Source organism: Crocodylus siamensis, chromosome 1, assembly GCF_052110815.1.
Source record: "Crocodylus siamensis isolate JL-2025a chromosome 1, ASM5211081v1, whole genome shotgun sequence".
Taxonomy (NCBI): Eukaryota; Metazoa; Chordata; order Crocodylia; family Crocodylidae; genus Crocodylus; species Crocodylus siamensis.
In genome coordinates, this window is record NC_143395.1 from 233,951,982 (window position 1) to 233,963,086 (window position 11,105).

At 46.7% G+C, this 11,105-nt stretch overlaps 1 protein-coding gene across 1 annotated transcript in view; it reads left to right on the plus strand.

The window, feature by feature from the left end:
* The window catches only part of CD101 (CD101 molecule), a 28,481-nt gene extending 19,279 nt beyond the window's left edge, over positions 1 to 9,202 (plus strand). Inside the window, exons 7-10 of the mRNA XM_090059319.1 lie at positions 1,381 to 1,794; positions 2,906 to 3,301; positions 3,797 to 4,207; positions 5,997 to 9,202. Of these exons, the coding sequence (XP_089915445.1) occupies positions 1,381 to 1,794; positions 2,906 to 3,301; positions 3,797 to 4,207; positions 5,997 to 6,283 (1,508 nt within the window). The 3' untranslated portion in view covers positions 6,284 to 9,202. The remainder of the gene's footprint in view (positions 1 to 1,380; positions 1,795 to 2,905; positions 3,302 to 3,796; positions 4,208 to 5,996) is intronic.
* The last annotated feature ends 1,903 nt before the right edge of the window (positions 9,203 to 11,105 follow it).

Sequence of the window (11,105 nt, forward strand, 5' to 3'; positions counted from 1 at the left end):
GAGATGAATGCAGAACCGAAGGAAGGAGTAGGATTTTTCTTGTGTTGGCATTAGTCATTCAGTGCTTAATTGAACAATTACCAGGTATAATGGCCAGGGACATTTGGAAACACATTGCAAGACTTCTAGTTAATAACCAAGGCAGACGGATGAAGCAGGAAATGTTACTGAAACCCACGTAGGCTCTTTAGTTTTGCATGCAACACAAGGCCATCATTATTCACCATTTCTGAAGCTGTGCTTCTGTTTTTAATGCCGGTGTAAGTCGGGTGGTGAAAAATGCAGGAGACAAAAATGTCTTCTCTGCCTGAAGGACAGGGAGTGAGCTGGGAACATGGCCAGTGCACCTCAGCTCTCCTTTCACCCTCCCAAACTGCTTTCCCAGCTCTCCCCTGCTCAGTGTTACTGCCTGCCATAACCCTGAAGTCAAACCCTTGCTTCTGGCATCTTCTCCCTGCTCTAACCAAGGGGGTTCTTAATGTTCCTGGCCTTGTGGTTGTGTGTGAGGGTTTGAAGTAGCAATTTTGTTTATAAGTAGCAGTTTGGGGAAATATGGGAGTAAATGGCTGCCTATGAATGCAGGGGACTGGAATCAAAGGCATAAGGGGGTCTTTCCAATCCAAAGTTTCTAACTAAAAGGAGAGCCCCACTGGAATCTGTTTCTTGGCCACATATCTCCACTGTCTATTCTTGGCATTAGTCTCAGGCCCAGCAGTGCCACTGGAAAAGCCAGCACCACCTACCATTATGTAAAATAGGTAAGTACCAGGGAAGGTGATCCATTATTTAGCATGCTGCATTGGGCATGCTAAACAGATACAGGGCTGAATATCAGCAGAAAATGTTTGTAGGAGGTCTGAAAGAGAAAGTGTGGCTGCCCCATCATTTGAGATCAGTTTAAACCTAAACTGGGCAAAATACTAGAAATACCTCAGAACTGGAGCAATCCTGCATGGGGAGGAAGCTCGGTTGGGTGACCTTTTCCATCTCTGACTTCTCCCTGGTTCTCACTGGTGCATTTCTTTAGAAATGATCTAGTGGGTGAGTCTGCTCTGAGAATTTCCAATTTAGGACTGGTTTCTGGTACTTAGATGTGCATACTTCAACATAGTGGTGGTAGGGCCAGGTTGGTTTGTTGTACAGGTGCTTCTGGGGGATTGGTAGAAAAGGTGTGTTCATAGGTTTGCTTAAATGACAGGAATGTTGTAAGCAGTGCACTTAAGAAGACAGATTATAGTTTGGGCCTGGAGTCCCTTAGACTGAGACTTATCACCTCAGTGCTGATTTCTTAAGACATGGTTTCAGTAAATGTACCCCTTTCCTACTGGTGCCCTGATACTGATAGCTGTTATATTAAGTATTCTTTGCTTCTTGATTTAGAAAGCAAGCTAAAACTAGACACACAGAAAAAATCCCTAGAGATCTCTGGAAGCACAGCTGCAGAAATTGAATGCAGAGTCCTATCACAGACGCAGAGGGATTCTCAGTTAACAGTTGCCTGGTACTTCCTACAACCTCCTCCAGCAGATGCAGCTCCACTCCGGATCATGAGGACAAACCTCAGCAACATTATTGACTATGGGACAGAGTTCAGTTCTCCACTGCAGAAATCCAGATTCCACAGTGAGAGGGTCTCTAATGACCTATTCAGGCTACATATTCTGTCTGTGAATCACGGTGACCGTGGCAGGTATTACTGTGTCGTGGAGGAGTGGCTCTGGCTGGCTGGTAGTGGCTGGTACAAATTCGGAGAGAAGGAATCAGAGAAGACCACACTGGAATTCAAGCTTTCAGGTAAATGGACTGGCCCAGAAAGGGCTTAAAGCAGTTGTCTTCCTTGTAGGGAGCTGGGAGTTATATGCAAGTTTGCAAGGGATCTCATCCAAGGCAGGAGATGGGATGGCTGTGAACCTCTAAAAGGAAAAATATTACTTAGTAGGGTTGATCAGATCAGCCAAACCCAGCATCTTGTCCCCAACATCAGCTGACACCTAATGCCTTGAAAGCATGGCCTCTGTCTTTTCATGACCTCCATTATACAGTCAGTGCTCTTGGCTACGTAGGCAGTGAAACCAGTAGAGGAGAAATTCTTTCCCATCCCTTGTGAACAGCCACTTATTATCATCACAAAGTTTTCTAAATTGTAAAACAGTCTGGACATCACAACTGAAGCAATAGCTTCTTGGCCCAATCATCACATTCTCTAATAAAGCAAAATTGCCTCTTTACCTTCGCATAATATGTATACACGCCTATGCCCTCCCATACTTCCCCTGCATGTTACTTCCTTTAGTCTTATTGTAATCATGTTGCATCTCCTCCCACCCTTCAGTCTACCTATTCTACCAATTTTTTGGTTCTGCTTCCATATCACCCTAATTTCTTCTCTTTGATGCATGACAACTCCTTGGGAATGGTGAACCTTTAAGATGCTAAGTTCTTAGGCTTTTTTTCTGTAAGCATTTGTTTTCTATTATCAGTGCATGTACAACCACAGGAAGCAAGGGTTGGATTCACAACTGCAAAGACCTGATGCTTAGTGCAGCTTAGGGTGGGGGAAGGAGAAGAGGCCTTTGGTGAAGGCTGACATGTTCTCTATTCCCAGCATTTGTGGTATAGGGTTCCCTTCCAAAGTCAGCAAATGGGGGCTGGAGAAGAGAGCAGAGCATGAGCCCTAATAGGGCACATTGTGCACTAGCAGGTCACATGAATTCCTGTAACCCTGGAAAATAATTTAATTCCACTTACCAGAAGAGGCCCTTTAGCAGGCCACCCAAATCTCCCACAAACTGCATGGAAACTCATATCAGCCTTTCAGCACTCCAGAACAAGCCTTTCTGTTCCTTCTGTAATGTTGGAATGCAATCTCCCCTTGACGACCTTTTCTCTTTGCTTCCTGCAACAGAAAATAAACTGCATGTTGAAAAAGCAAACCACACCATCTCATCTATAGAAAATGAGGATGTGACCATGAACTGCATTGTGCAGAGCTCAGACCAACAAGCATCTCTCTTGTCTGTTGTCTGGTTTTACAAGTCCAAGCACTCTGGGAGAAAGCCCCTTGTGAAGGTGCATCACAAAGGCATGGTGGACATTGTCCAGAAGAATATGGCAGGAAGGCTGCAGTTTCTCCGCTCATCCTCTGGTGACTTCAGTCTTGTGATGAGGAATGTGGAGCTGGGTGACAGTGGCGTGTACTACTGCCAGGTAGAAGAATGGGTGTACAAGAACAGCAGTGGAGCTTGGGTTCAGCAGGCCTCGGAGCTATCGGGGTACACAAGTCTGACAGCACTTCTTCCAGGTAATGCTTGTATTGCACCACATCCAGGTCTCCTGCCTATGATACTACTCATCTCAAGCACATACCTGCCACATCTCTTAGGGGGTCTTGTGTAGTCAGGGTGGAGGTGCACTGACAGGCTACAGCTGGAGACCCAGGACTGTCGTATTGGGGGTGCCTCAAGGCCAAGACAAGGGACCACTTGCAGAGCGTGGCTAGGTGCCCTAAGGATGCACCAGCAGGAACTAAAGTATGTTAATATGAAGGTGCACTCTTTGGGAAAGCTGGAGAGGGCACTTCATGGAAGGGCTGGCATGCTCTGGCAAGCTGTGTGGGGGGATCTGGGTCTCTGAGCATTTTGGGGCCATGGTGGTCAGCTCATAGGGAACTTCAGGGGGCAGAATAGCTGGAGGAAGGGCCCTTTAACAGAAAATACAATACATATTGGTTTTGTTCTTCAGTGCAAAGAGCCAGTTACATACAGCCACCATTTCTTCTCTCTCTCTTTGGTGACAGATGCTAACCTGCAGGTGCATGCGAGAGACTCAGCAGTTGTGCTACAAGAGGGCTGGGAGAAAGACATCCGCCTAGACTGCAATTTCACTTCCAAGCTGAACAGCAATAGCAGCATTGCCTTCTCTGTCAGGTGGTGGAGAGTGACTGGAGCAGGAAGGGAAGAACTATTCAGTATAAGCCACAACTCTGTGTTTCAGTATGGGCATGCCATCAACAGCAGTGTCAGGACCCGGCTGAGGTTTGAGAGGCCTGGGGAGCTGCAATATAGGCTGATGCTGCTGAAGCCTGAGGTGTCTGACAGCGGTGATTATTATTGTCATGTAGAGTTGTGGATGCTTGGTCCTAGGCAAGTCTGGCATAAAAGGAGTGAAAGGCACTCAGGAAACAACACTGTATTGATTCTACCATCAGGTAACCATGACCAACTCTAAGCACTTTCACAACTTTCTTCCTTCAGCCTGTTCTGCTTCCAGCCCTGTAAAATGGGGCCCAAACCAGAACTTTGGGGTGTCTTTACATGTGTTCTGGGATGGATGGGGGGTGAGGGGGAGGGCTTTAATTAGAGCAGTTCCGAGAGCCGCTCTAATTAAAGCATCCACAGTGTCACATGTATCAGTGTCCCATGCTTCAAAATGGTGGCAGGGGTGCTTTAACTAAAGCTTGTTTTAACTAAAGCTCATTGAACACCCCAGCTGTCATTTTGAAGCATAGGGATGCTGAATACCTGTGAGACAGAGACCACTGGAGCATGCTAATTAGCATGATCAGAGCAGACGCCTAGCACGTATATAGATGCCCTTGGATCTTAACATTCTTGACTTGAGTAGGAGGAATCCTAACTCAGCATCACAAACTGTCCCCTACCTTCTCACTGAAGGTTGGCCTTGAACCTTGAATGAAGGGGCCTTCAGGGCCTGGTCATTTGAAGTGCTGGGTGCTCTGACCCCATTCCAGTAAAGTGCTTGAGCATGCCACAAACCACATTGACTTCAAAGAGATTACTCTGGTGTTTGACTGGGTGGTTGCAGGGTCAAGGCCTCAATCCTGACCTGGCTCTGAAGCATGATCCAGCGTATACCTCAAGCTCAGCTTCTAGGAAAATTCTGAAGGTCTGGGGGGATCCCCTAGGTTTGAATAAGCTTTCTGGTGTTCATCTGGACTTCCTGAGACCAGGAACAGATGTTCTTGGTCAGGTTTCCTTTTCTTTGTGTTCCAGCGAGGCCTCTGAGAACAATGTATCCCCCAGAGAGAACTGAAGTGTGTTTTGGGTGCACCTAAAATTCAGGACTGCAGATGGCTTCTGCAGTATTGAAATTTAACTCCATGGAACCAAAGACTCCAGCCAGGCACATGCAGCACTGAGGGAGGCACTTGTGACTTCTCCTTTCCTCTGTCTCTTGTTATGTTATACTGCTGTGCTATCAAAGCAGGATCTGCTTCTTCAGTTAGCTGTGAGAAACCAGAAACCACTGAAGATACCATTAGGATCATGGATAGTAACTGAGGCTAAGGAAGTGACAGGGCAAAATTTTATGGGCTGTTACATAGGTCAGGTCAAATTTGCCTTTTGTGGCCTCAAAATTTATGACTGCATGTGAGGGTGAAGTTGCACCTTACACACACAAAGTACTCCAAGGGCACTTAAAACATGAGTGTCTGCACATTATAAAGTTTTTCTTAATTCTTGCTAGGTGCCCTCTGAGCACTTCAGAGTTATACTACTTCAGGTGAGAGATAATTCTGGGCTGTACCACCTAGCTTGTGTTAGAGTCAATTCAGTCTGCTTCACGGAGACAAAATGAGCAATTCTCAGTCCTCCAGCATCCCAGGATGCACTGCTCCCAAGCCCAGCCCAGCCCTCCACGCTGAGCAGGGACAGAGCCCACTTGTCCTGGCTCCTAGCCACACTCCTGCTCACCAGCCCTGTAATGGGAAGTCAGAGATGTGCAGGCAAGAAATGGTATTAACCCTTAACATGTGACTGCTCACTGAATGTTCTAATTTTAACACCACTTAACATGCCACAGATTTAGTACGGTCCGTGTGTAATATGTAACTTAACTCTCATGAGTGAATCATAAGCCATAGGAATCCACTTTGCAAACATCACTGGCACTGTAAATATGGAATAGAGGGGATAAGAGTCAAATCTGCTCTTGTATTCAACTGTTTTTTTTGTGTGTGGTTTTCTTGGTTGCAGAGTCCACAGTTTCTTCCAGGATCTGTTCGTCACCATCACTGCTGCATTTCATCCTAAGTTTGCCTCTGATTCTGTTCCTTATCCTGACTGCTGCTCTACTCTACCTGTATGTCAAATTCAGGCAGACTAACAAAGCACCTATCCCATCAAAGGAAGAAAGAAGCCTGTGGGTGGAAATGGAAATGCCTGAAGGTGCCATGCCGGTGTATTCTAGTCACAATAACAAATGCAGTAACAATCAGAGGGAGGAAGAGTTGAGTAAGCTGAAGGAGGGTGAGATAGAGTGAGAGCTCAGGGTTGTCTATGTTGTGCATCACTACATGCTATGACCCCTTCAATATGCATGTTTCCATTGCATCACCTTCCAATGGAAAAGCCAGAGAGTGACATGGACTGGACTGGCTGGCTCAGGGAACAGGGACCTGATTTATAGTGCTTTTTGTTTCTCTATCTGCATAGCTACCCATATATCTTTATGTTGCTATCTGTTCAGTATTTCTCTTCGGTTTGTACTGTCCAAAGGCTGGTGCTACTTGTAAGCCATGTGGGGCTGGAGCTGCCTGTGCTTCTAAAGGGCTGAGCACGTAGTATTAACAAATGCAGAAATTGAGCTATCCCAGAGCCCTACTGGCAGTATTTCTGCTGCTGTGGAGCTCATAATGGGCTGTGCTGTGTCTTTGGAAAGCAGTGTTCACAGCCAGTCAGGCATGCCCCTGGTTATGCAGCACAAGACAGAAGTGCAAGATCCCAGTGGCTTTAACCTATATATTGAGCACACCTAACTTCTCTGTTCACTGAATGGACACAATGGGCCCACAGAACTCTGATCTTGGGATACGCCCCTCATATGAGGGGTGATGCCTGCTCTACTGGCAGCAAGCCTGCAATTCCCTGCACTGCAGCTCCTGTCAATTCTTACTGGAGTGGAATCAACAGGGCTTCGTTGTTATAGTAGTCCCCTTAGAACTGCATTCTTCAAACCACACAGGCCAACCAGTGCTAAAGCTGAATAAGGATTTGCTGATTCAAAGGGCTAGGGCAACTGGAGCTGAGACCCCCCTTTCCTTGAGATTGCTGGTTCTTGTCCTGATGCAGGCAGTCTATGAAAAGTCAGTGCCATTTGGCAGCTATTCATACTGTGCATAAAGGGAGGGGGATATTAGTCCATTTGCTGGTGGACAAGCACATTCAGCTCCCAAACGCATTGTCATGACATGCTGTAACCTCTACTGTTGTTGCTAGTACACTGTAGTCCCAAGGAATAATACACAGTGGCAGGGGAGTGTGTTAACAGGCATGGCTCTATACTGCTGCACCTGTTCTGTTGGTTAGGTGGGTTTCTAGGCTTAGTGTCAGTGTAGGAGGTATGTGAGGGGTCAGTGGTGCTCCCTGTTGGCTGGGTGTTGTTTGAATATTTACTGCTGTTTTCATAGCAGGCTAGTGTGATACTACCGCCTGCGAATTGCATATGCAGGCCAGGGCAGGCTCCTTTGCTTGGCATTCAAATGTGTGCTCAAGCCATTTCTACACATCTACTAAAACATGAGAAATTGCACCCAATATTCAGGATTTTTCCGTCTCTTCTTGCTACTTCCCCGCTTCAGCTTGATTAGCTGCAGGCTTTCCCTTATGGCACTTCCTTTAGACGTGGGTTGGGAGGCTTAATTAAAGCTTCTGAAGTGCTGCAGGAGCCTTTGGTAGAAGAGCCTGGAGAAATAGTGTCGTGGTGGTTTTGAATCTCCTGGTTTTGCTGAGCTGAAACCAAATGTGTTTGGCTTTATTTTAACAGATTTAATTTTTTTCCTCCATGAGTGAACATAAAAGAAGCTGTGATTTATCACTCCTCCCAGAGCTCCGAAGCATTCCTATTTTTAAAGAGGACATTTCACTCAGCTGAAGGGAACATGTGAGAAGGAGGGGAGGGGGACTTATTTTCTGCTGACGCTCTTCTTGACACAGTAATGGCAAGAGGGACAAAAAACACCTTAGTGCCGACCTTTTCCCTGGACCCAGCTCCTGGTGTGAATTTGAGCAGAAGATAGAAGTTGAGTTGCAATCACCCCTTAAGGAACATAGATGCCCCCCCCACAACATCTCCTCCTCTAAGCCATACCCCTACCATGTCCTTTTTCTGCTCCTTTGGGAATCCCCTCTGCTAGTAGCAATATATGGTGAGCAGATTCATGGCATTTATGGTCTTTTTCCATAAATAAAGTCTTGAAGCCACGTAAAAGGATGGCAGGGTAACATGTAACAGGGCCAAGAGAAGCTAGTCAGCTGTTAGACGCTCGGTAGCTGCTGTAAAAATATAGCCATCAGGGCTGTGCCATATTATGGAAATGTTGAGTGTGTGGACTCATTTGTCATGAAGCAGAGAATCAGTGGCTGGGTTTCTTCAGTGAGGCAAACCCTGTTTACCCAGCACTCTCTTAACGGGGTGTGAGGAAGAGAGCCTGGAAGTCAGAGGGAGTAAGGTGGAAATGCTGACATGAGAAAAGAGCTAGTTCATTTCAAACAAGCAAACCCAGCACTTCAGTCCAAAGTCAGTAAAATCCCCCTAAGAGCTAGCCAGCCATTAGACTAGTTCAAAAGGAGAGAGATGTGAGGAGAGTTCAGTCAGAAGTTTACAAATCGCACGATCCCTTTGTAGTTCTTCTGCAGCATCTACCTCTGTGCACACGCAGAAATGCCACAATAAAGGTTAGCTTGAGCTGATCTGCTCCCCCAAGCCACACACAGCATTACCTGTGTTTGGACAGGCATTTCTGAAGGGTTACTGTGCTGAGCCTGGAGGACCAAATGCCTTTCCCTGCCACACTGGGGATGGCAGCAGGCAAGGTGGAGGTGGATGGGTCGTACAGTGGGCAACATTATATGTCACGTTGGCAAGCAAGTGCTGTGTGGAAAGGACTCATCCATGACTTATCCTGCAGGTAAAAGGTCAGTCTCTCCTGCCTTGCAATGCCCAGGAAGCAGTAGAAACATCACTACCATATTACCAGACCCAGGATACACACAAGATTTGGGACCTTCAGGCATTTTAAACAGATAGACTGTGGTTCTCCTATCACCCATCCTGTATTGTGTCCCTCTAGATCCTTCCCGTCTGCAAGGTTGGATATGATCTGGTTCTTTTTCCTTGTGAGCCCTGAGGTTTTTAAAATAGGGTTTGTTTTTCTTCCTGTGGTGAAATATTTTAGACTACAAATAAAATAATACAGACAAAGACACTGTGTGAATCTGCTTTTGGTTTTATTCCAGTTTATCGCTCTTTAGAACACCAAGAAAATGAGACTCTTTTTTTCTGAGACTCCAGACTTGCATGAGTCATGAAGCAAGAGTCTGTACTGTGGCTATTCCTACCTCCCTTCAGCTGATTTGTTTCCTTTCTCATAGAATCACGGAAAAGTAGGGCTGAAGGCATCTCCAAGTTCCCCTCTCAACCCCGCTGACCTATGGTTTCATTTCCAGTGAAGGATCAGGACTAGTGTGCCAGGCACTGCATACACATGTAGCATGTGCGTAGCTCCTGGCCCAGAGAGCTGTAATCTAGGTCATGATGAGATGCAACAAATAGATGGAAACAGTATTGAGAGGGGGGGCAGGTAATAAAGGGTGCTTATTATTGTAAGCAGGCAGTTGTAGGTCTCCACTCGCCTAGTTGTGGTCAATCCACTCTGATTCCTTTTTTACTCCCATGCAGCCATTTTCCAGGTTTGTACTGAGGCAGAGCCGACAGGATGGAGGCCTGGACCTTGGGCGTAGGTTAGTCCTTGTAAGCCCTTCTCTCCAGGATTAATAAAACCCATGTATGTAGCAAGGAAATCTGGGTAGGTGCTTTGTAATTCCTCAATGCATGTTGGTTTCTGGAAAGCTGAGGAAAAAGGAGGCAATTTTGTCTTCTACCCTTTTGATGACCTGACAGGGCTCTGACCATTCTAATCCCAGCTCCTCCACCAGCGTGCTCCTCCTTGCTCCCCCCTTGCACCTGACTGTCCCCTTTCAGATGCTAGGTCTTCAGACGGTCTCCGAAACAGCCCTTTTTTCAGGCAGGCAGTCATGTTTGTGGTGTTCGGCAGGAAATTATGACACCAGCTGATTTCCATGGTTTGCAGCCTGAGGTATGGATTTTGGAGATGTCAGAATAACAGGCACATTTTGATCAGCCTCTAGTTATCGTGTGTTTTAAAAGCTTACAGTAGAGGTTGCAAATCAGCTTAGAGGAGAGAGCCACAGATTAGATTAGAGATTGCAAATCAGCAGATGTAAGGGTCCAGATGGAGCATGTCAGGGGCATGACAGGATGGTAGGCAGTTAGGGCTTGGCCCTAAAAAAGGGATTGGCAACCTTTGGCCCATGGAGCCTTTGGATCTGGCCCATGGAGTTGTGCCCTTGGCAGCATTCAGCATACAGGGCTCCTCCTGCCACCTGGAGCTCTGGTGGCGCAGACTGTGGCAGAAGGGGCATTCTGCCACTCCATGCCACACCCTGAGGGGTAGGGAGAAACAGGGGTAGTAGCTAGGTCCTAATTCTAGCCCACGTCTAACCTGAGCTGGCTCATTCTGGGTTCCCTCCTTCCTCCCCCACTAGAAAATGTTGCTGACCTCTGCCTTACGGGATATCAGCCTGGAAGATTAGAAGCAGATAAGATCCCATATAGTGTCAGGGGATCAGGAGCAAGAGGTGAGGAGGCTTAGGTGTGTAAGGGACCAAGTTGTAGGCTGTCAGCCGTAGTTAGAACCATGAGCCAGGGACCTCAAAGTTCCTCTCCCAACCTTGCTGACCTGTTGTTTCAATTCCAGTGAAGGATCAGGACTGTAGTGTGCCAGGTGCTGCGTGTCACTATAGCATATGCATAGCCTCTGCCCCAGAGAGGTGCAATCTAGGTGCACCAGATGATGAGATGCAACAGATAGATCAGGGAGGAAGGATCAGGAGCAAGGGGGTCATGAAGCCGAGACAAACAAGAGGTAGGGACTCAGACTGCAGTCATTAGCCAGGGTATCCAGACCAGGCAGCTATTATAAATGCATAATTATCCCCCAAAATGCAAATTAAAACAGGTAAAGCAATCAGCTGAGCTGTGCAACCCTAAGGGTATATCCTATA